Here is a 26,489-nt window from a genome sequence, read left to right as displayed (position 1 = left end):
CTGCAGCACATGTACAAAGGAGGCTCTTGTTCCGGATCACGGTCCGTGACCTCTTTGAGCTGAAGTGCAGAGAGCCGCTGGCAATGAAAGCTGGAAAAGAAATATTCAAAAGGTGGTGATAATAAGAAGGTTTAGTTTATGTGTTTTCTTATTTAACCATTTGGTGCCACTTTCTAAGAGGACACCCTCTGTAAATGGTCTTGAAGTTACCAATAATTTATAGATCAGTTAAAAGCTACATAAGAAACACTCCAGAATGTAAAAATCTTTTTAGATGATGCCCAAACTTCCTTTCATCTAGTATTACTTCACCTATAAATGGCTGAAATTTAGAGTTACTAATCCATTATTACTGTACACAGCTAAAATGTTATTTTATCAAGACTGCAGTTGCAATTTTTTTTAAAATAACATTAAGTGGCTTGTGGTCTGGGAACTGCATTTTAAACCTGGTAAAACATAACCAGTTTCAATAAATGACTGAACAGCTGAGCCACAGAAAAGTAATAACCTATGTACCCAATTACCACCAATTACCCACTAATAAAGTAATTTGTTGCAATTTGTGTTCCATGACTGTGTATTGGCTACTTGCTTCTATCCCTGTCCTTTTTTAGGAGATCATGTTTGTTACCCTGTGATAAACTGGTGACCTCTCCAAGGTGTACCCAGCCTCTCGCCCTATGACAGCTGGGATAGGCTCCAGCCATCCACATGCCTGAACTGGATGAGTGATTACAAAGAATGGATGGATGTATGTTTGATACCAGCTTCAAACCACTGCCTTGAACAAACTGGAGTGAGACACTGTTCTCGGGACTCCATTTATTTCCTATTCTCTATCTGTAAGTTGTTATGTTACAGCTTGCTTCTTGAATTTACAAAGGTTGTGATATTTCATGTATTTATTAAAGTTAAAACTGAAAACCAATCTGGAAATCAATTGTGATATTAATTTGTTGAGGAATTAACAGAACAAAGCACATGTCTGCTCTCTTTTTCTCCCCATTCAGTCTGCACTCTTCATCTGCTTGTCAGTGTGGAGAGGGATCCCTTGTTCACTGGCCTCTCCTCTTCAGTCACAATAAGACAGGAACAATGACCACAGACCGTTAATTACCACCAATTACAGGCCAAAGTAGCTCTTGTTCACTATGGTTTGAGTGTAACCCAAGCCCAGAAAGCCGCATAACGGCTCTGTGATGTCTGTCCCGCTATGCCTGTTCCTTCACCTGCCTCCAGGGTACCACATACACACAGTGTTCCTACCACCATCATGTCATATTTTATACCTACCTGGATTAATAACACCCACTTACATCTGAATAAACTGCCAGCTGCTTTTTGTGCTGTACCATTTCACTTAATGCTGCTTTACTTAGCAGGTAAAGGGTTAATGGACTGGTCCCCTGAGGTTGGTGTAGAAAGCTTATGGGTTTGGCAAAGATGATGAGGTCATTCTCAGCTAAGAAACAATAAGTGATTTACAGCATGCAGTGCTAATTCTGCTGGACCACTATGAATACATTATTTATATTAATACTTTTTGTATTCACTGAAAGAACTAAATTGAAAAGGACAGAATTGAAAGCAAATATATGAGGATAACTATCTCCTTTTTTTCTATTTGGACACAAAAGTATGAAAGATCAGTTTTAGCCAAAGTTTATCAAACTGAATACTTTGACTAAACTGAGATGGGAGTAGAAGTTTCTGACACCTGTTGTATTAGTTAGTCAAATAATTCGCTGCCTCACATACTGCATTTAAGTGCCACTTATGTAGGCTAGTCTGAAAGAACTGATGTGTCTTTATAGCTCAGATGTGCGGTTCATTCATGCTCCTGCAACTTGATCTCCTGCTGCAACATCAAGAGACCATCTGTGAGGAACCATCAAAATAAAGCCTTCCAGGCTAGCTAACATCCATGGCTCCTGTGTCTGTGTCTGTGCGTGTGTGTGTGTGTGTGTGTGTGTGTGTGTGTGTGTGTGTGTGTGTGTGTGTGTGTGTGTGTGTGTGTGTGTGTGTGTGTGTGTGTGTGTGTGTGTGTGTGTGTTTTTTACCTTGATGTCGAAGCCTATTTTCTGGTGTCAAAGGACATCCATACACGATGTCCTGAAGAGCTATAGACAGATGGGCCCATTATGGTCAAAGCCTCTGGCTTTGTTTGTCCTGAGCCAGTGATGAAATATTGATGGAAAAATAGAAATATTTTGCCGCTGTTCAATGTTGCTCATCTAAAAGGGTTAATGAGTGTGAGGACTTCCCTGTCTCCTCTTACAAGAAGCTCAGCTACTCACTAACATTGACTGGAGTCTGCCGGGCCTAACAAGAATCGATAACCTTTTTCAATACCGGATTAAGTCCTGGTATAATAGCTCAAGTAGCTGAATCCATGACTCTGTTGACCTGCATTTTGCAAACTTTGGATATTTACCAACTTTGAAAGGATTAGAATAGTATGGCATTAAAAAAAAAACTTGCCTATTTGCTTTCTTGCTGAGAGTTAGACTCACATCTGTCTGGTAAATATAAAGCCACAACCATCTGCCAGTTCACTAAGCCTGACTCTGTCCAGAGGTAACAAAATCCACCCTAGTCTGAGGTTTTTGCACTTTTATCTTTGCACAGAGTAAACAAACAAAATGTAACATGTTTATTGGTACATTTTGTGGTGGATTTTGTTATAGCTTTACTGAGCCAGTGTCCCCTAGACTAACTGGCTCCCAGCCCTTTAGGGCCATATTTAATATGAGAGTGACGGAATCACTGATCATTCAGTGTCAGTTTAATTCAAATATTAAAAAAAAAAATTCCTTAATCTGTATTTAAAAGTACAAATCTACATCACATCATGAATTACCTGCAGATGTCTTAATCATTTGATTAACTCATGCAGATTTCCCACAAACTTTCACCAAAATTTTCACATCAGTATACTTTTATTGGCTATATTATAGCTTAAAGGAACATCTCAGCCTTTCCAATCTCATTAAAAATCTTTAACCTCCTGTGTTCGAATTACTCTTTGAAACTGCTTTGAAACTTCTGTCATACTTTCCCTAAATCAAAACCTATAAAGGTTATTAAAAAACACAAGCATACACACAAAAACACATACACACCATTACACTGCCTTCAATTTTGCAGGTCCCTTGAGGAAGCACCAATGCTGCATGTTGATCTCAAATCAATAGATTTATCTCCCTGTGTTGCTTTCTTTTCCCCTCCTCTCTCTGGGGGTCTGCTGGCGAGATTTGTTCGCTGGCACACACTCTTTATGTTCTTCGATCTGTTACTCTGTGAGGAGGTGACGGGATGAGGGGGCCTATCAGGTTCAAGGTGCATGCTGGTAGCCTCATTCTCAGTAAATCCCCTGGATGATGTAAATGTTTAATGGCGCTGGTTATTTGGTTGTTATAGCGTGTGTTATGATGGATGGTAATGCAATGTTTTCCAATAGTGCCTGAATTACACCACAGGGTATGCAGGCCATTTGGGCTGGGTGTTTAACTGGCTTTCATTACTGAGCTTTGAAAATATGTTCTGAAATTATAGTTCAAGCTGTTGCAGGTTTTTTTTTTTTTTTTTGCCTCAGTAGTCATTTTAAGTCATTTTTGCACAGTGCCTTAATGTTTTTTAAACTACTGAATACATGCATCGTTTGAGTTCACTTTCCTCACACAGTAACTTCACTCTAGTGTACATTGCTTTGATACTAAATGCATTGAGTGATCACATCTTTCAGATCCCATATAAGTGTGTTCCTACTCACCTCCCCCAAAAGTTTTGTGTACATTTTCTTTTTGCATATTTACATGTGATTTTTCGCCATAGGGCGAGAGGCAGGGTGCACCCTGGACAGGTCGCCAGTCTGTTGCAGGGCTAACACAGAGAGACAGACAACCATTCACGCTCACATTCACACCTATGGGCAATTTAGAATCACCAGTTGACCTAACCCCACTAACTGCATGTCTTTGGACTGTGGGAGGAAGTAGGATTACTCAGAGAGCATGCAAACTCCACACAGAAAGGTCCCAGCCAGATGATGAATTCAGACCCAGGACCTTCTTGCTGTGAGTCAGTGGTGCTAACCACTGTGCCACCATGCTGCCCTACTACTACATATTTTACAGTCAACTTTTTGTGGTATTATAACAAAGTGGAAGCGACTGGGAATGACACCAACTCAGTCACAAAGTGGGAGGCCATATAAAATGACAGAGCAAGGTCAGCTGATGCTGAGGCACATAGTGCGCAGAGGTTACCAACTGTCTGCAGAGTCAAATGCTCTTCTGGAAGAATGGTCAAAAATTCCCATAAACACTCCTAAACCTTGTGGAATGCCTTGTGAGCCACCATCATATTAAACTCGATGTATTAAGAATGGAATGTCACTCAAGTCCATGTGCATGTGAAGGTAGATGAGCAAATACTTTTGGCAATATAGTGTATATACTTTAGGCTATGCTACATTACACAATACAGTTTTATACTGCATTAGAGGAATTCTTTTTTTTTAAGAGTATAAAAGCTACTCATGCAGTATTGCATTTCGTTTGTGTAAATTAAATTCTGTAAGGTCTGACTGATTTAGTAAAGGAGTGCAATTTTTCATTGGCTAATAGAAAAAACAGCCAGTTAAAGCTACATCAACAAAAATAGTGTTATTATTGAACTTATAGCAAGTTATCAGGTATCATAAGTGACAAATTTCAGGTTGTTGAGAGAGGGGGTGGATCCATGCTTTCATGGTGTTTACACCAATTTCTGACCTTACCATCCAAGTCCATGGAAATTCTAGGTTCAGTTTCCTGTCCTTTATATTTGAGGAGTAGCACCTGTTGTGCATTTAGAAATGTTCTTCTGCATATCTTAGTTGCAACTAGTGCTTATTCGAGTTACTTTTGCCTTCCTATTAGCTTGAAGTAGTCTGGCTGTTCTCTTCTGAACACTGGCATCACCAAGGCATTTTCTCCCAGAGAACTGCAGCTTGCAGGTTATCTTCTGTTTTTCAAACCATTCTCTGTAAACCCTAGAGATGGTTGTGTGGGAAAATCCCAGCAGATCAGCCCTTCTGGCACCAACAACCGTGCTACATTCAAAGTCACTTAAATCAATTCAATTAAATTCAGTTTTATTTGTATAGTGCCAATTCACAACAACAGTCAACTCAGTGCACTTTATCTTGTAAGGTAAAGACTCTACAATGTTAGAAAGAAACCCAAACAATTACACAAACCCCACTTGGCAACAATAGGCAGAAAAAACTCCCTTTTAACAGGAAGACCCAGAGAGGGGCAGTCATCCGTTGCAACTGGTTAGGCATGAGGGGAAAGAGCAGGAGAGACAAACTATGGTAGAGAGAGTCAGAGTTATTACTGTATAAATACACAGGCAGTGAAAAGAGGTGAGTGAAGAAGAATCACTCAGTGCATCATGGAAAGCCCCCCCCCCAGCAGCCTAGGCCTATTGCAGCATAACTAAGGGAGGGTTCAGGGTCACTTGATCCAACCCTAACTGTAAGCTCCATCAAAAGGTTTTAAGCCAAATCTTAAAAGTAGAGAGGGTGTCTGTCTCCTCAATCTAAACTGGAAGCTGGTTCCATAATAGAGGGGGATGATCGCTGAAGGCTCTACCTCCCATTCTGCATTCGAAAACTCTATGAACCACAAGTAAGCCAGAAGTCTGAGAGCAAAGCTGTTCAGGTAACTATGAGGTCTTTAAGATATGATGGGCCTGCTTTTTCAAGATGTTGTATATGATGAGAAGGATTTTAAATTAAATTCTGAATTTAGCAGGAAGCCTTTCTTACCTTTCTCCCACATTCTGATGCTGTGTTTGAAGTTACCTTTACCATGTCCACATGCCTAAATGCATTGAGTTGCTTCCATGTGATTGGGTGATTAGATATCGCATTGAACAGGTGTGCCTAATAAAGTGACCAGTGAGTGTATCTATGCAGTGTTTTGGTTTTGATGTGAAAGTATTAACCATATTGCTGTGCTGGATAAGAGACCTGTGTGATGTTTTGCAAAGTATGAGGAAAAGGGGAAAGCATGTAACCAGTTGTGAAAATGTGCTATAAAAGTTACACAATGGTGATAGATTATGCGTAGTAAGTGTTTTTGGACTGCCCTAGAAGATACAGTATATATACACCTTTGTATGCATGAAATAAGGAACACTTGTTTTGCTTTGCAGTACTCGCGGGTGTGCTGCCACCTCGATGCCGAGCCAGCTGTATGCCTTGGTTGAGCATTACGCGACACTTTGCACCTCAGTGAGTATGAGCAACACAGCAGTAGGTGAGGGTAGATTCAACACAAGCAGAGGACATCAACGGTCGGTACTTCTTTTAAAATGCCTCGGGGCCCCATAAGCTGTGGGTTTAAAGTGCCGAAAAGAATTGCAACCCTGCTTTGCTTTGGGTGAATAAAAAAAACATTCAGTCCATTTCTGCAGCTCTGCCTGCTGATATGCTTTTATTTCTGTCATGCCTGGTGTTTGGCTTTGAACGGTGCCTCGTGTCATCCTTGTGAAACTCTTTTCAGCGGCTTGTTTTGTGGTGACAGCAGAAGAATTACCCGCAAAACACTCTTTGTCAGCTCAGTGTGCAGAAAGCTCACAAACAAGACCATTTAGCTATTATTTCCTCTCAGTATCCGTTAGACACAGCAAAACGAATGTTTATCAAGAAAAATGGGCAACTGTGGGAGAGGAGGCAAATAGGACAGGTGGAGAGAGAGGCCAGGAGTGAGGGGTGGAGAAAAGACGAGAAGGGGGTGGGGGGGTTATTGGAGCTGAGGAGGGGTCATGGTGTCCCAGTGGAGAGAAATAGTGGAAAACATCCGTAATTTTCACTGCGGGATCCCATGTAATTGAGTCATTTAAAATACAGATACAGAGCTGAATCAAAGCAAAGTGGCTTGTGGTGGGAGGAGGGGGCTGCAAAGTAAAATGGAAAGGAGGTAAAAACAAGGAGGTAAAAAGTGTGTTTCTCCTATTATTATCAAAAGCTGGTCTGTTTATTCTATTCATCTGTCAATCTTCTCTTTCAAGACACTGTGTTACCTGTCAAAGATTTTCTTTTGTTTGTCCTCATATTCTCTTTCAGGCAGCATTATATTCCTGTTTTCTGTTATTTTTATTTTATTTATCTATTTTTATTTTTTTGGTAGTGAATTCACTTTTTGTCTCTCATTTTTTTCATTCAGTCTGTGTTTTATTATATTGATGGTAGATCTCTTCTAATTTGATTGTAATGCTGCACTTTGCTACTATATCTCATTTATGTTAGTCCACAAACAATTTTGGGGGCGGCAAATCTTTATATTTATTTTCTTAAATCTGTATAATTATTGACAACACATTTCCAGATAAATACACACAAATACAACTTTAAACCTGAAGAGTTTTTTGGATTATATGTTGTTTTTCCTAAATTTGAAAGGAGCATTTAAGATGAAGATTAGAGGTGTACTTCTGAAAGCACAGCATGGAGTAGCAGTACCTGTGATGAGCAGGACAGACAGTTAGTGATGGTAAACAACAACTCAAATAAAAAAGAAAGACAAAGAGCAATATAAAGAAGTGTTTGCTTAGTGAGTGCAATTAAAGTGTCTCAGGTTTTAGTTTAGGAAACTTAAACTGACCAAGTACATATGGTATTATGCATTTTCATTGAATTGTCTGGAGCTAGATGTGCTTTGCGGTCTCACCACACCACAACCTAAATCCCAAGTGACAAACATACACACACACACTTGACCAGAGTTGAAGTATACCTAGACTTCCTTATATAGGAAAAAGAAAATTACACAATAGTACATAGTGAATTATTAATATTTATCATTAAGACTCATTAATAACTTTACTTTCCAGCTCTACTTATAAAGCGTGTTTTGGAAGGCTGCTTAAAGGTGAACTTAACATTTTTCACAGGTCATATAACTAGAAATAATGTAAAAGAGAGCCCTATGTGGCTCCATGTGATGCCACATGAGTCAGCATTATTTCAGTCTGTAGACTAAAGGTTTAAAAAAATAAAAATAATGAGCCCCACATGCTTCACCCCAACAAAAACTTGTACCCATCTGCCAATGGTTAAGTTGCAATGTTGGCCCCAGATTTTAAAACTATACAACCGGGGTGTCACACATGCATATTCGACCCACTGGCTTTGCATTGTGAGAAAATTGCAATGAATTGATTAATTATACTTTTTTTTTTTCATAATATACATTGCTATACCTACTGTAGTAATGCAATGTCAGTATTACTACACAGGAAATAAAATGTATGGAAATTTAAAGTATTTTTAGATGCAGATATTTTGCTTGAATACAGCTGCTGTTTGGGTACAAAAGCTACATGTGATCGTAAATGTAATGTAGATATAGTGACAGCAGACAATGACTGTGGAAAGACTAAGACATACTGTTAGAATTGCACTTTTTAACTGATGGCACATTAAATTTAAAACTGTTTTTACAATGTATTTTTACTTACTTTGTTGTGCAGTGCTTTGTGGCTTCATGCTTGTGAAAAGTCCTCTATAAATAAACTTTACTTACTAGCTCCTCTTTCTTCTAAACTTATTAAAGTAAGTGTAAATTGAGATGGTATTTTTTTTTTAAATCTTATGCAGTGATTTTATATGCATGGGTAACTACAGTGAGTTTGACACCTCTGCTCAACAGAATAAAGAAAGGATATGATTAGGGTTATCATATTTGTTGCTAACTTCTTATAGGGATTGAAATATCTGAAAAAAAAATTGATTATACAACATCCAAAAATTATTAAATCACTAAACTTAGAGTACATGCATGTTATGGATAATACAAAATAACGCAGACTTATTAATTACGTTTGAAATTTAAGAAGAGACGTTTTGGGAAATGGCTGTGGAAATAATTCAAAAGATGTGGCCCCCATTTTTTTTTCAGATATTAAAATCATTCATGTTTCACAGGCAAGGTTTATTTACTGCTTCCTGCTGCATGAACAATGTCCTCCTGAATGAAAGCCATGCTGGGATACCTCTGAGACCTCTGGATGAAACTCTAAACCATTTCTTGCATCCTGCCTTTAGATATTTATGCCCATAGCAGAACTATGGCAATTATAAAGCAATTACAGTCTCATATTGCCTGTTCTTTTGAGATTGGAGAAAAAAGAGGAGGAGGTAAAAGCTCGGTAGTCAAAAAGAGTAAGTGTGCCAATATTGATGCTCCTTATTCGTAAATGCTCAGTTGTCCAGCTCCGCATGTGTTCCACTTGCCTGACCACAAAAGCATCAAATTTTGACTTCACTGAAATGAAAATGAAAAGGAAAAAAAAAAAGATCAATTACTCAGCATCAGTTGATGATTTTTTTTTCAACTTTTTTATTCTTGAGAGACCAAAAGCTTGGCTGAGTTTGTGCTCAAATGCACTCTGCTGGCGAGTGGCCCAACAGTTTTACCACAGTGAACCCTGGGAACAAGCATCTATTCTCTGCCAGACAATGACAGGGAGGAAGCTGTGTCTGTGTGTGACACTTGATCGGCCTGCTACGGTAACCACAGCTCCACGCACATAAACACACACTTGGTCAGTTCCCACTGCTTGATTGGCAGCACTCCAGAGACCCACACCTGCCTTAACTGCTTTTACTTACCAGTAGACCATTTGACCAGATGGGAGCTGAATTTATACAAATTGTGTATGTGTGTGTGTGCTTGAGTCCATTCTCATGTATGCATCATCTGGCTGTATATGAAGAAAACCACCTGACTTTGTCTTTGATTTCCCGGCTACCTCCGGGTTTGAATATATTGGCAGCACAGCACATGGCTGCAATATGTTAGTCACCCAGATCAGACTTCAGTCATGCTAGATTGGAGGTCTTCATTTAGAGGTGCTGGTCTGGGAACAGTGCTCAGCTGCCATTTAATTTCTCTGCTTCTTTTCTGGAAGTGATAACATGCCCAGGGGCTGATGAGGAAAGGAAACCGATACATGTAGTAACATTTGTAAGACACGGCATGCCAATCTCCATGTCTCAAATTGGAGCAGCTGCATGAACTTGCTACATATAAGAGGAAAACGTATTTAAGTGTTTAAGAACCAGCACATACCTTAACACATTATTTATGAGGATCAGTTCTGGACACCCCTCATATTCATTTAACAGAAACTTCCACAGATGTGATCAGACAGATTAGATTTGAAGAAAATACTCATCAGGCAACCAAAAAAGAAAAAAAAATTCCAAAAACTCTTAACTGTGTCTGCTCTGCTGAACTGCATTTGAATCTTAGTCCTCGGTGGTCAACTTTGCTGAGGTTTGGATACAATTTATGGAGAAGGAACTGTTTTGCATAAACATTTTGGAAATTTGCAGCAATTTTACTCTTCTGTATGGCCGCTGGCATTTTCCAGATGTGCAACAATATAGATGTTTCCACATGTGCAGGTTTTCATTTTGTTGATTGAGATGGGATTTTTTTTTTAAATCCTGTCAGACAGTGAAGTGGGACTATAAATAGCAAAAAATATGACTGAAACATATGTGGCTCAGCACAGGAAGCTGTAAACTGTATGTTAAGGCTTTGTGTTTTCAGCTTGAAAATTTATTGTGTGGACCATCATTAAATCCAAAAATAAAGTTCTTTTGTGTAATTAAAAGTTGGTGTTTTAGAAAACTATATATTTATATGCTTATAAGTTTAAATGTATGCATTTATGTGGCCTGAAGGATTTCTTAATTTCTCTGCTGACATAAAATAAGATGCCAACAACTGAAAATCTATTTATTATCCATCCATTTTCTTATGCTTATCCTTTTCAGGGTTATGGGGGGGCTGTGATAGGGTGAGAGGCAGGGTGCACCCTGGACAGGACACCAGTCTGTCACAGGCAGACAACCATTCACACCTATGGGGAATTTAGAATAATCAGTTAATCTAACCCCACTAACTGTCTTTGGACTGTGAGAAGAAACCAGAGTCCCTGGAGAAAACGCACACAGACAGACTGGGAGAACATGCGAACTGCACACCGCGCTACCGTTCTGCCAACATTTCCATGTTGCCAAAAATGTCTCCCTCTCCCTGATTTATATACCTATAAACTGAACACATTTGTGTTTACAGCTGATAAGCTGTGAAAGACCAAAAGTGCCAAAATATCATAGACAGACAGACAGACAAACAGACAGATAAATAGATAAAGAGAGAGAACGATATACAGTGTGTGTGTGTGTGTGTGTGTATGTATATATACATACACACACACACATATACATATATATATATATATATATATATATATATATATATATATATATATATATACTGACTAAATAAATCCCAGTAAATGCACAAATATAAGAATATGTTCAACAATATATAAAATAAGACATAAATTGATCATTTATTTTTTTCATTTTATTTTTTATTTCATTTTCTGCATTACTTTAATAATTTCCTACATTTTTCCATTCCTATTTAATTTTCCATAATTTTATTTATTTATTTATCTATTTACTTTGGCAGCTTTGGTCCAAGATATTAGCTGAGCCAACAAACATTATCATGTAGAAGTTTGTTTCTGCCACTGAATACATAAATAATTTTTTTTTTTTTTTTTTTTTTAAGATTTGCCACCAGTGGAAAAAAATTATAAAAAATAAAAATGTCTTTGCCATTCACAAGTCAAAATTTCAGGTTATTATCTCAAAATTTCAACATAACAGCTCGAAAATTCAAGTAATTTTCTGGATTGAGTTATTTTCACAGAAATTTGGGGCACTAAGCCAACATTTTGTTTTACGCATGTTTTTTTGTTTTTGTGGCAGAAACATGCTTCCAAAGTATCAGTGTCCTCTGTGAAAAACGTGACAGGTATTTTGGACTATTCGACTGACTAAAGAAATACACAAAATTATATGATTTAACTAGATATGTGTTTAAATAAAATATAACATAATAAATGCATGCTGTAAAAAATCGTTTTTAGTTGTAATGAAGGTGTTTTCTTACCTATGACCTACACATCATGTGTTCAACGGTCAACTCGCGAGATCATCTGGCTCGCGGTGCTTTGGGTTGGCACGTGTGCGTTTTTGTTTTTTTGTTTTTTTAAGTGCGGCTCTCAGCTGCCGAGGCGGATGATGATGATGGCGGAGCTGGTTCAGGGACAGGCCTCGGTGGCTCAGCCCGGAACGAAAGATGACTTCGCAGACACGATACGCCGGGTCCGACAGGTAAAACACCCTTCGGGAGAGAGTGTGTTTGCAGGCGGCGTGGACCAAGACTTTGGTCGGGGGCATCTCAGATCTTAAACTATAAACCCTCCTTATGCACATTGCGAGCTGGCAAGCTAACACTAAATAGCCGAGACGGCATAGCTGAGCGGACAGATTAGAGTTTACAGAGAGCAGAAAACGCGTTTATTCACTGTCAAAGCTGTGAAAACGACCAGAAAGGACGTGTTTGACACAAGACACGACGGCTTATTGAAGTGTCGAAGTTTGTGCTACTTTAGGAAGTTAAGTCGGTCCACTGCAACCTGTTGTCAACTCTCAGAAGTTGCAGTTAGCTTGGCTTGCTAACTCACTAACACAAGTTGGACACCGTGCAGCTCGACACCACGTGACTGAAGCTAACATTTAGTTAAGACTTGAAGCCCAAACAGCTAAACTCTCTCTACGTAGTTTAAAATCTTAAGTTAGCTTCAGTGAAACATCTTTAAAGAGGCATCATCAGAGCTTAGTGAGTAACTGCGCGCATCGCCAACGATTAAACCACATAATTTGCTCCGCTTTTAATTTAATAACACGCTTACTTGCGAAACACGTGGCGTGTGTCGAGCACAAAAACACAAACGAGTAAGTTAACTAGAGCTCGTGTTAGCTAGCTAGCGTTTGTGATAGTGTGTCCTCGCAGGCAGCGTTGGAGTTAGGCCATGTAACGTAACGTCATCTGTTGAAATAAGCCCCCCTCCACTCCTCCTGTTAAGTACACTGGATTTTTCCATTGCCCCCTGAAAAACAACATTTAAAATAAAATTCAGTTTGTCAGAGATAGTGTTTGGTGGCTCATTGTGACCGCTGCAGAGATGTCACTGCAACATGCTATCATTAAAGTTGATCAAATGGAGGTCTTTGCTTGCTGAAAGCACAAGTATATCAGTGACAACAATTATAGTGTGTAAACTGGACTTTACTCATATGGCTACTACTCTACCTCCCCGTCCCCTCCCTGTGAATTATAACCCCACCAGAATGTCTTAACCATTAAAGTTATATATTCAAGCATGTACAACTTCCACAGCTGCTTAGTGCATATTTACTCTAAATATTCTAATGTAGGTTAATCTAATTTGGAATAAGCCCCAAATATGGCAGTTGTATTTCACTGTATCAGGAGGGTTTTTCCAGGCTATAACCAGGTCTTGTTTGTTTTTTTTGTTTTTGTTTTCTTTTGTTGTTGTTGTTGTTGTTGTTTTTTTTAATGGGGGACTTACTACACACAGTAGCATTTATTTATTTAAGGCGCACTGTCTTTGTTACCTTGCTTGACAGAACTCTACATTATCCTGTTGTTTTTGATAAATGCACATGTGCTTTAAGCTTGAGTCATTGTAAACACCTCGTGCGACACAAATCAAATAAACCGGGATTACGGCTTTAAAGCTGCATAGATGCTGGAAGCTATTTGCTAGGTAGTTGCTTGCAGACTTTCAAGGTTCCAGCTGCTTAGGTGACCCCTCTACCAGATCATATGTCAGTCGACGGTGTTCTTCACTGTCACTGGTAGTCGCTTCAGTTGCTCACCTGGAAGTTGAGAGAAGTTTATCTCAAGTCCTGCTCGTCCCCCCCCCCCCCCCCCCCCCCCCCCCCCAATCGCCTGTGGTTATTTTGCTTGTAGTCACAGACGTCACAGTGTCATTCACTTTCTATGGTTTCTGGTCACAATGTTACTGCAGAGTGCTTCCAGTGTGTACGCAGATTAAGTTTGATGTATGTGCGTAGACTGCACAATGATCTGCTGAATCGCAGTATATGATACACAGCCTAAATTTCCCCTTTGCGGGACAATAAAGGCTGTTTCTTCTTCTTCTTCATTCTGCATCCTCAAGGGTGAGGTCTTAATAATGGATGGAGGCTACATCATACAACTGCTGTCTCAACTGGAATTTCTTTGGTGTAATCCCAGACATTTCATTTTGCACATTACCTCCATATATCACCTTTGGGCTCCCCTCACAATGAGCAAGTGTCATTGTGATCAGTGCATCAGTTAATGTTGCATTCCTGTTGTATGTTAGTTGGTTAATTGCAAACTGTAGCAGCAGGCCCATTGTGAGATTGTAATTCAAATTTTCTGACACTGTCTGAATTTAAAAGTCTAGCTGGCCTGATGTTTAAATGTTGGTGCCTTTACTAGTCAACACCAGAAATACTAGTTGGTGGTATTCTTACTATTACATGCCTGTGCTGAGTGGCTCCATAGTGTAGTGCAGGGGTGCCCACACTTTTTCAGCTTGCGAGCTTCTAGCAAAGCTAGCGTGGTTAAATGCGCATGCGTAGGGTGGTAACGAAACGGATGGATGATAGTTTATTATCCATCTTCTACTTCTTTTAATGCCGTGCGATCAACATTTTTTTTTCCCCCAACTTCATTGGGTGTTCCGTGTGATCTACCTGCACTCCTCTTGCAATCAACCAGTAGATCGCGATCGACGTATTGGGCACCCCTGGTGTAGTGGTTTACACATTCGCCTTACAAGCGAAAGATCCCTTATTTGATCCCATGAGGTAAGACAAATCTCTTTGGGGTTATATCAGGAAGGGCATCCAGTGTATAAATAAATAAATACATCTGCCAAATCAAACATGAGATGCTACCCACTGTGGTGACATCTTTTAAAAAAGGGAGCAGCAGAAAGTAGCTTTTAGTACATGCCCATGCCGCTGTATTGTTTGGCCTATATGTACTGTTGGCTGTAAAAACCCTTTGCAGCTATAACAACTTCAGCTCTTCTGGGAAGGCTTTCCACAAGGTTTAGGAGTGTGTTTATGGGAATTTTTGACCATTCTTTCAGAAGTGGATTTGTGAGGTCAGACACTGATGTTGGATGAGAAGGTCTGGCTTGCAGTCTCCGCTTTAATTCAAACCAAAGGTATTCTATCAGGTTGAGGTCAGAACTCTGGACCAGCCAAGTTCTTCCACACTAAACTTGCTCATCCAGGACTTTATAGACCAGGGATCCTCAAATCCAGGCCTCGAGGTCCGGTGTCCTGCAGGTTTTAGATGTGGCCCTGATCTAACACACCTGAGTCAGATATAGAAGTCATTAGCAGGACTCTGGAGAACTTGATTGAATACTAAGGATGTAATTCAACCATTTGAATCAGGTATGTTGGATCAGAGACACATCTAAAACCTGCAGGACACTGGACCTTGAGGCCTGGATTTGAGGATCCCTGTTGTAGACCTTGCTTTGTTCACTGGTGTGCAGTCATGTTGGAACAGGAAGGGGCCATCCCCAAACTGTTGCCACAAAGTTGGGAGAATGAAATTGCCCAAAATGTCTTGGTATGCTGAAGCATTAAGAGTTCCTTTCACTGGTACTAAGGGTCTGAGCCCAACTCCCGAAAAACAACTGCACACCATAATCCCCAGTTCACCAAACTTTACACTTGGTACAATGCAGTCAGACAAGTACCGTTCTCCTGGCAACTGCCAAACCCATTCTCATTCATCAGATTGCCAGACGAAGAGAATGCGTCTCCACTGCTCTAGAGTCCAGTGGTGGCATGCTTTACACCACTGCATCCAATGTTTTGCATTGTGGTTGGTGATGAATGCAGCTGCTCGGCCATGGAAACCCATTCCACAGCTCTCTATGCACTGTTCTTGTGCTAATCTGAAGGCCACATGAAGTCTGGAGGTCTGTCAGGAAATAATTGTTTACCTTGGAGTGCTCAGTCTTGATTGAATTATGTTAATAATGACTGCAAGATAGATAGTGTAGGGCCACCATTTTGGAGCCACAAACTAATTTGTCATCTGTCTTTCTTTTAGAGCCCAAAATTACACAGTGTACATCCAGTTTAACAGGTTTGATAGAAAAGATTTGACTGCATTGTTAGTAATTGCAGAGCCATAAACACTCAAATGAATCACAGACTGTTGTAATCTGTTTGTATCTGCCATGTTTTGTCGGTGGCAGGTCCTAAATTGCGGATTTGACTCACTACATGAGTTCCCATAAGTAGCACCAGATACTCCACAGAAAAGAGAAGTCATCCTGTCAGGTTTTTTTTTTTTTTTTGTTTTTTTGTTTTTTTGGTGCATCATGTGACATTGATGTGGTATTAACCTTGTTTGGGTTTTTACTCTTTTGTGTGCCGTTTAGTTCCCTCTGATTCCTGATTTTATTTATTTTTTTTTTCCCCCTGCTTGGGAGCAGCTGCTCAAAGTGACTGACATTTAAATCTTGAAGCCACTGGAGCTGAAATGGCTCAGCAGTACATTTCCTATTAACTGCTCTGCTTTTATTAAATGGTTTTCAGCAAACAAAAACAAAGCACATTAAAGTGGTAGTCTAATTCACCTCTGCATTAAGCCTCCTATTTGCCATTATCTCAGTGTTGTTAACCCATCTTAATCCCTAAACCACCCTTTGATATTTAAGAGATTTGGTTTTTATTCTTAAAGTATGAAACCTGACTGACAGCAGCAGTTTTTCTTGTTTTGCATAGTTGCTTAGCAAAGGTTGCATTCAAGAAGTGAAACTGTCTTGGAGGCCAGGCCAGGCTAGGCCTCAGTGGTGTTTGCCTTGTGGCCTCAGTGCACACAGAAGGCCTTCTACTGATGAATATGGAGTGTGTACCCTTTCACTGAGCCAGCATCCACGAGACTGCATGACTATCAACCTGTTGCACCCATTGCAGAAGGACTTAGAGTTCTGCTACATGTTAGAAGGCCCTGAAGTTAAAAATGAGGTAAAATGATAAATGTATCCACACCAGCATTTACACCTAATTTTCAGACAGACTTCTGCTCACAGTTAAATCTGTTTCTTCTACGCCCTTTAAACCCTTAGTCTTCTGTACTAGTTGGCTCTCTTGACTCACAGCTGCAGATTAACAGCTGTCCTCTGTTCCTGACATCCCTCTCTTCATTAGATGCAGAACATTTCTTCAGCTGCCACTGCAGCACTCGCTGAAGCCTTGAAATATTACAAACAAATTACCTGAAATTAAATGAATAGACAATTTCCGGTTGGACTGTCCAGCTTTCCTGTTTGTGATTTCTTAACTGGTTCTTTGTTTTGCAAATGCCTGTGATCTGGGCTGTTTTTGGGGCTGCCTGTGACAATCCCTTTTGACTCTTTTGGACTCTTCTCTACTTAAGAGAAATAACATAACTAGCATTAGAACTAAAATTTTTATTTAATAGAGATATATTGGTTGATATCAGCACAATTGACTGTTAGCTTCTTTGCAAATGGAATGTCGGCAGTGGCCAATGTTTGCCTTAATTTTGTGTTGGATAAATATTACGTTATTTTTATGACACGCTAAAAAATGCAAAACTGGTGCATCCTGGATCATTAATGTTAAGCACTTTAATTTTGACTACAAGCACTGTGCTAGCCTTCTTAAAACTTATTCTTGGGGAGAATTCACATGATGTGTTGCTGTTTGGGAGGCGATATCTTTGCTGGATCCTTTGTCATAGCAACAGTGACCAGTTATCATGAGGCAAGGTAGCTAGCTGCATGTTGGTAACATTGTTCATATATAGCATGTTGGTTATTCACCACAGTGATCAACTTCAACATTTTCATGCAACAACTGCACGAGCAACTATGTTCTCGCAGGATCAGGGTCATTATAGTTAACAAAATAATGAAAATTGAAATTGAATAAACATTTTCGTTAACTGAAATAAATAAAAACTATAATTAAAAGGAAAAAACAAAACTGTATTGTGAGTTTACAAAATTAACTAAATCTAACTGAAATTATAGATAGACTTTTGTTTTTGTGTTTGTCATTTTATTTAAAAGCATTGTGGATTGATATTAAATAATTTTTTTCCGCTCTAGGAGTTTAAGCTGGGAGCACCATTGGGCAACTGTGTGTGCATGTGCGTTCATTTCCGGCTACTTTCCGCCGCACTGCTTGAATTTATCAGTCAGAGAATAACAATCAGGAATAATAATCAAAGCATCAATATAAGGACTCACAAATGTCAACAAATTCCTGGAGGGAGACTGCTGAAACTTTTGGAATGGACGTGAGGGAATGAAGAAAGTAAAAAAACAAGGACAGATATATTTGCAGCCAGAAAACTGACCACAAATAGCGAGGACCAAAAAAGTCCCAGTCAGCACCGCATATAAAACAGCACGCGACCACAAGGTAATGAACACACATAATCCAGCTACACAAGCATAAATGCGGACATGAGGTCGACCACTTGGTAGGTTGTATACCACTGCTGTAGGTGAATCTAGCATAGTTTTGTGTGTAGAAAAAAATGTTTGGCAATCAAACTTGACTATTTAAAGGAAGTAAAAGTCACAGCGAGATTTCTGTTGCTGAACCTGTCGAAGGATAATTACTGGCACTCCCATTTCTGCCATTCTCTCACGGTCCACCTGCTGAGTAACCAGGCGGCGGAGTAAGCCAGGCAGGTCTGCATGTACCTGCATACAGGTGGCGCAGTATATGTACATTTAATGACAAACTCTGTGCTTTTAGTGTCCTCGTTTACACTTAAAATAATTGCAGTGAAAGTTACTGAAATACTAACTTAGGATTTTAGTTTATGTCTGTGGAGGTGATTTTTGGAAAAGCTCAGCCTCTGCGTAAGGGGGAATAAAAAACATCAGCTGAGGGGAAAGGGGGGCTAAAATAAATGGATGTTTTTAAATTAAAACAAATGTTGATGTGCATTTCAGTCATTGCTACTTCATTGTGAGCTTCTGCCTTCGCAACGGAGGCTAGAATCAAACTGTTAGGAAAATGGGTGCTAGAATGTCCAGAAATACCATAATGATTTTTTTTTTTAAATATATTCATAAAACGCTGCTACACATGTACATAAATGCTGTACCATCATGGAAACAACAACCGCACACCTGCTTCCCTTTACGTCCTTATTTCCCTTGCAGCCCTCTCACTTCTTGAAGTAGATAATTGTGCCTGAAGGTGATGGGAGACTCTAATTTCCATTGCTACATTTTCATTTTGGGGAAGAAATTCTAGTCAGGCACATATGTCAATTTAGTGTAATTTTCTGTAATGCAATACTTTTGTATTGAAGGAGAGGTGGCAGAAATAATGGGGGAATGGAAGATGTAGCCGGTGTTCACAAGAAGATTTAAATGTCGATCACTGCAAGCATCTAATTTACGCAAGTGGCTGATGTTGAAAGTAGCTATAAATCAGTTTTTAGTTGAGCTGTAAAGCAAATAACTACACTCTTCTTGTACTTCAAAAATGTGTTTGAACACTTTTCAATCATTCTTTTAAAAAAAAAAAAAAAAAAGAAAAGAAAAAAGGAGAAATGCGCATTACATGGCTGATGTGGAGTACTGAGCCTTTGGCAACAAGTTAAAAATGGGTGCAGGTCAAAGCTTAATGTATCTTGTTTTTGTTGACATAACATCCTGTGATATTTTTATTGGCTTTATTTGGTAGGGTAGCATAACTTGTCGTGACATTGCTGGCGTTCCCCGAATTATATTAAAATTTAAAGAAACAGAATGAAGTCTAATTAAAGCTGAATAAGCAGCTCTTTTGTGCAAGTCAGACAGCTAGTGATTGTGTGATTGTAGTGTCCACTTTAACAGTTTTCCCCAGCTGTATGCCATGTTTGAAGGTCAGTAGCAGACTAAACAAGCATGCTGTCTGCATACAAGCAACTTTCATTTTAGCTGTTACTAATGAAAATGCACTGTCGCCATGGAGGAGAAAAAAAGCTGGCTTTATGCTTAAGCCTGTTTTAATTGAATTTTACATGGGTTTTGATTACACTTAAATGTAACAAGTGTAGTTGTCACATCTAGAAAGGTCGTTTGACTTTACCTGAGCTCACCGTTTCCACTGCGGTACCACCTTTGTGCTTTCCGCCATATATGACAAATGATAGAGGCTGTAGCTTGACCCTAAATTTGATAGTCATTGTCACCGTTGATGTTAAAAACCTTGTTTGGTCTCCAAAAAGTTTTGCGGTGGTCCTATACACAGCAGGCTGTGTAAAGGAAACAGTAAACAGGCTGTTTACTGTCACCAGGGGGCAGTGTTACAAAGAACTGGTTCATGGGCTACTGTTGCTTGGGCTGTTATTGGTCCATCAGCAAGCCACAGACAAGAGGGAAGTTACAGCATACAAAGAGCTGAAGTGAATCCAAATGTTAAACAATGAAAAAGGTTCCACTGCATCCACCATGTGTGCTTCTCATGTTGTTTTTTTTTTTTTTTAATAATTTTTCACTCTTCTCCCTTTTGTGGTGAATGCTATTGTCACTCCCGTCCCTGTTCTGGCCCACTTCTCAACCAGCTGGTATTCAGTGTAGGTGTGGCGTCATCTGCGTCAGTGCTGTGCTGTTGAAACCTTGAAGATTACATGCAAACAGTTTTACATTGGTTGCATAACCCTTTGTGTAGGCAAATGTAGTACCATAAAATAAACATTAGAAAACATTAAAATATACATTTTTAAATTTCACACACTTCTACTTTTAGGCCCAAATGCAAGTGGCTTGGACTGTCAAGTCATTCATACCATTATTGCTGCTTTCCTAGTATGTTTTCCATGCTCATAAGAATCCCTTCTCTCGTTTATTAGCCTCATACAGTTCCTTTGTCAAACATTTGGATTACAAGGTGAAAATACTGACTGCAGGAAAGAATATCTGTCGGGGGCTCAAGGCCAATGTGCATCACAGGTCAACATGTAACTGGAAATGTAGTTGGGCCAGCAGCTGACCAAAATTGCTTGAGATGCAGTACTTTATACTGGCTATCAGGCCACTGGTTAACCCTGTAATGGCGAAGGTGTTGGCTGTGACTTCAAAAGTGCCACGTTCGGACAAATACCGTAATACCCCTACAGGGCTGTGAAGTGCAATTTCTGAGCTTTCAGGAACCCTTGGAATTTTTCCGATAGGACAAACGGTTGCAGAGTTACGGTAAAAACTCGGCGGCGATATGTTGCGTCTTAACCAGCTGTTCGCGGCTAGTAAGGGCAGGTAACCGGCCCTTTAGCGGCGATCACCCGGCGTTAAACGGTTAAGTCGAGCCCTGCACTGTATGAAATTACAGCGTATTGTGCTGCTGTTTGTGTTTTGGGTTACTCCCCATTTGTTTTAAATACAGTTAGTCCTTAATGCATTGCTCTCCTGCCCTTTGATGCTTTGTCTGACTAAAAACAACAGTGTTCTTTCAAAGTTGTAACAAAAGGTCCCTCTGAAATGGCAAATAGAAAATTCATATTTTGTTGTTACATAATTTAAGGCAATTTTAAATGTTTGCAATTGTGATGGTAAAGTGTGATTTTTGGTTTTGCCTTATTTTGCTTTCTCTTCCCTCCACTGTTTGCATATTTGGAAAACTTTCCACTGCTTCACCAAATAGGATCAACATCCTGCTCTCTTACAACCTGGAATTTTATTTATTTATTTTGTATTTCTTATTGTGTCAGTGTTTTAGGTTGCTGTAATAACTCAGGCAACTTATGTTGCGACACATCTTGTCAGTTGTGATATTGCAATGTACTGTGATCGTTATCATTTATTGGTGAAAGCTTGAAAACGTTAGTCTGTGAGAACCAGAATGTGACAGATGTTCCCAAGAAAGCATCACCATCAATCAATGGTCTGAATATATGTTGTCAGAGGCTGAAGCTGTCAAATAGATAATACCTTAGAGAGAGACCAAAGTTTGTGCCAGATCTGATGCTTTAAATCAAGCTAGAGGAAAAACAAGGTGTCACACTTATAAAAGGTTGTCCACGATTATGTGTTGGAAAGGAAGTATATGTTGGAAAGTGTATCATCATGTATCTGCTTTTTTTGTCTCCAGATGACAGCCAAGATGGGAGGAGACCAGATGCCCAATATGAACAGTTCATCTCCAGCTTTGGACCCCTCCATCTATGGCTTTGGAGGCCCGAAACGTTCTCTAGATAATGGAGGTGAGCCTTCAGAGTATACATGCATCTGTGCCACACATTTTATACTATACATGCACTCACTTGCCACTTTGTTAGGTACATCTTACTAGTACTAGGTTGAATCCCCTTTTGTTTTCAGAACTGACTTAATTCTTCATGGTATAGATTCAGCAAGGTGCTGGAAACATTCCTCATAGATTTTTGTCCATATTGATAAGATGGGATCACAGTTGCTGCAGATTTCTGGCCTGCACATCCATGTAAATCTCCTGTTCCACCACATCCTAAAGGTACTGTGTTGGATTGAGATTAGGTGACTGTGGAGGCTATTTGAATACTCGTTGCCATATTTGAGAGACAAGTTTGAGATAATCTGAGCTTTGTGACACAGTGCATAGGGCTATTTTTCATTAAGCAACCATCAGAAGATTGGTGTAAAGTGGTAGACATGAGCGACAATACTCAGGTTGTCTGACATTTAAACAATGCTCAGCTGTAACTAAGAGTGACGAAAGGAAAATATCCCCCACACATTACACCATCACCAGCCTGAACCTTTGTTTATGCCAAATTCTGTCATTTTCTCCCAGAGAACTTACACTTGCTGGATATTTTCTGTCTTTCAGACCATTATCTGTAAACCCTAGAGACGGTTGTGTTTGTGAAAAATAGATCTGCAGTTTCTAAAATAATGAGACCAGCCCATCTGGTCTGAGTACCAACAACTATGTCAATCAAGTCACTTAAATCACCTTTCTTTCCCATTCTGATGCTCAGTTTGAACACGTGAACCTACCGAAGTGGCCAGTGAGTGTATTTTTCATGTTGTGATAACAAAAAAATCGCAGATGTTTTCTGAGTCTACAGCTTTTGAATGCATGTGTAACTTCAATGTGGACACCCTGAATAAAAACCTTATTCTGCTTCATAAAAACTAGAAATATTTATCACTGTTGGACAGTGATTCTCAAAATGTGGGGCATAGTCACCGCAGGTGTGGCGTGCATAACATGCAGTGAAGGTAAACTGAGTGTAGGGAAGTTTGTTGTGGCTATTGTGCTCTTTCCTTACAGAAATTCATCTTGTATCTGTTAATAATGATTGATTAAAAATGGTGGGTGTGACACATGCCTACTTCTGCCTTTTTTTAGCTTGCAAGGCTTTATGCACCTTTTTTTTTTTTTTTTTTTTTTTTTTCCTTTAAATTGAGCGCCGAAGAGTTTAGCCAGTAGGCAGTAACTTTATTATCTAATCAGACGGAGAAAATTGGACATCTTTTTTTTTTTTTTTTTTTTTTTTTTGTATTACTTTCAGTCAGCAAAAAGCCAAGTGGTTGCTAGAAGCAGTTAATGACTTTGTAATGATTCAAGTGCCCTGGGGGGCAAATGTTCCCCAAGCCGTGTGTATGTATATATTATGTTGCTTCACTTAGAAAATGCACAGTGACACATAAGGAGTTATTAATTTGAATTCTATTGAATTACTGTACTTTTCTTTTCTGTCAAACTCATTATTGAGAACAGCCTTCTTTTAGTCACTTTTTTGGTATTCATGATTCTGTGTAGAAGTTGCCAAACTGCCTGTGCACATTTGAACTATGTAGGAGGAAATGCTGTAATCTTTGAAGTGTTTTTGTGTTTGCATGGAATATTAAGTATCTGACACTGCAGTGGAGTGATTTAAAAAAAAAAAAAAAAAAATCATCCCATTGTGCTGTGCCTTGTACACAAAACAAAGATTTGATCTGTTTCATATCCCCGAAGTGGAAACGCTAGTCATTTATTCTGTCGTCTTATCCTGTCACAGTTGTTTGTGTACTAGTTCCACCCTGAATGCATGGATAAGAAAATTGTATGCACTTCTGGTTTAGGTTCGTTTGATGCTCTGTTATTGCTTGCATCAGTGTGTCCTCAGTTTTTTGCTCAGTCAAGGTCTCACAGTATGGGGAAAATAACAGAAATTGTATCTGTATCACTGCAGTTAGCGCTCTGCATTTAATTATCAAGCAAGTACACAGATACTCAAGGCATTCAGGCTTTATTATCCAGTCTTGTCCTTGTGTGAGTGCAGCACACACACCTTCCTTTTTTATATTCATAGCTGTTCCATTCTTAAGCGTTAACCCCAGTGCTTTTCCAGAAGAAGTGAAATCAGTGCAAACAGCCATAAAATTGATTGAACCCACGAGATATCAACTCAGGTGTTCACGTCCATGACAGCACATCCTCCACTGACCCTGCAGGACCCTTGCTTGGTGCTACCTGTCAAAATTCAATTCAGGACCAGCAGTCACTGACCCGGCTGCTGCCTTTCTCTTTCTGAGCGGCTCTGATTGAAACACTCACTCATACACTCGCAGGCCTGATTTCCATGTTGGTGAAAGCCCCCTGCTGCAGGTCAGACACAAACATGAAGGAGTGGCAGGACTATCCCCTCCAGCACTGACTCTTTCTCATTTTGCTGCTTCGCTGACTATCACTTTAGCAGATATTTATGTTGTATCGGCTGTATTTTTAACCATGATCTCAGATTATTTGTCACGTTAATTGGTGTGCGTTGCTCTTTTTCTCTCAGTAGGGAACCATCTCAGTGCAATGGTACATCAAAGGTAAGCAGAAAATGCCTGAATTCCTGAGTTCCTGTTTGAGTTGTGCCCAGGCTAAATTGTTTCAACATCAGTTTTTCTCCTACACACACACACACACACACACACACACACACACACACACACACACACACACACAACTGTGGTTAACATTATTGTCTGTTTCAAAGATGGTGTGGCATCAAAGAGAAATACAAACAAAATTTTATGTAATTAGCACAAAAATATGCTGCTTTTTTGTTTAACTACTTTGTTTGCCAATAAATTAAATTAGTTTGCAAGTTTTTTTTTCTTTTCTTTTTTTTGTCAGGACAGTTTTTTTTAAAATTTGTAACAAAAGTAGAATTCATGTATTACAAACCCAAAATATTCATTTTAGTAAGACATAAAACAAAAAATTACATTTAAGAATTGTAAAGCTATTTAAAATTAGACTTAAGTGTTTCCTTATTTCACATCATGCACATATTGTCAGTGAGTACAAAGTTCAGGCTTATCAGTTTTTTATTTATTTTTTCCTACTCTTGGCTTTGTATGTAATCAGTGTAAGTAGATATTCCTATTATGGTCATCTTAGCCCCCTGCCGTTTGGCTGTAAGCACAGAAGCCTGCTGTTCAAACCTTCTGTTTATGAGGGACTGCCATTCACCAGGAGGCTGGCTGAAATCCTACGGTTAAGGGAGCTAAAACTGCTTGTTTCTGATAGTGGATGAACTTTGGGGCTGCACCAAGGGCTAGTAATGACTATGCTGAACTGTGACTCATGCAAAGCTATTTGCGTCCAAGAATTACCGTATTTTTCGGACTATACGTCGCTCCGGAGTATAGGTCGCACCAGCCAAAAAATGCATAATAAAGAAGAAAAAAACATATATAGGGCGCACTGGACTATAAGTCGCACTTTTTTGGGGGGGGGGGGGGTTGATAGAATACGAGACCCAGAGCACAAATTCCATCTTGAACGGCAATTTAAAATAATAATGGATTAAAGAACAGGACGAACACGGTTACACCTACGTTATGCTAACGTAGCACATTCAACTACATGACGCACAACGAACACGTGTTCGGTATTGTAACGTTGTAAACACACTTCCAAAGTCGGCGATATTCACAACAAAGGTCGTCTTTATTAACAGAAAAACGGCTGCTGTAGGCCACAGCCACGCCAACCACAACTACAACAGCGGAACAGCAACACACACACACAGGCAAGCTCTCGGTCTTTTCTCTCTCTCCATGCTGCCTTCACGAACCTCCCGAACAGTCCGAAATCCCACAACATCAACACGCTCTCTAACTAAGAGAATCGCTACAGTATGTTAACGTAACATTAAGTTATTCAGATAACCATAGCATAAAGAACATACTAACAAGTTAACCAAACCATCAATCCATTGAATTCTTCATCCTCGGTGTCACTTCTAAACAATTCCGTACACTCCGTAGACGAAGCGCCGCTTCCTCTTCTGTGTCGCGTTAGTCAGACTCGTCGTCAGCTGCAGTTCCAATTATTCCAGTCTTTTTCTGAATACCGTATTTTCCGGAGTATAGGTCGCACCCCCAGCCAAACTATGAAAAAAAGTGCGACTTATACTCCGGAAAATACGGTAAAAATAAATTTAAAAAAAAAGGGCACTCAAAATGAGTGTAATAGGTCCACCAAAACTACTGAAATTATAATGTCCTCACTA

The 26,489-nt window shown here is 39.5% G+C and overlaps 1 protein-coding gene across 1 annotated transcript in view; it reads left to right on the top strand.

Moving 5' to 3' along the window:
• Window positions 1-12,149: 12,149 nt before the first annotated feature.
• The window catches only part of fubp3 (far upstream element (FUSE) binding protein 3), a 28,845-nt gene continuing 14,505 nt past the window's right edge, over window positions 12,150-26,489 (top strand). The window contains exons 1-3 of the mRNA XM_030742501.1: window positions 12,150-12,256; window positions 22,100-22,211; window positions 24,765-24,798. Coding sequence (XP_030598361.1) covers window positions 12,161-12,256; window positions 22,100-22,211; window positions 24,765-24,798 — 242 coding nt within the window. The 5' untranslated portion in view covers window positions 12,150-12,160. The remainder of the gene's footprint in view (window positions 12,257-22,099; window positions 22,212-24,764; window positions 24,799-26,489) is intronic.

This window comes from Archocentrus centrarchus, chromosome 12 (genome assembly GCF_007364275.1).
Source record: "Archocentrus centrarchus isolate MPI-CPG fArcCen1 chromosome 12, fArcCen1, whole genome shotgun sequence".
Classification (NCBI taxonomy): Eukaryota; Metazoa; Chordata; class Actinopteri; order Cichliformes; family Cichlidae; genus Archocentrus; species Archocentrus centrarchus.
Note: the sequence above shows the minus strand (reverse complement) of the source record. Positions and strands in the feature narration are given on the sequence as shown.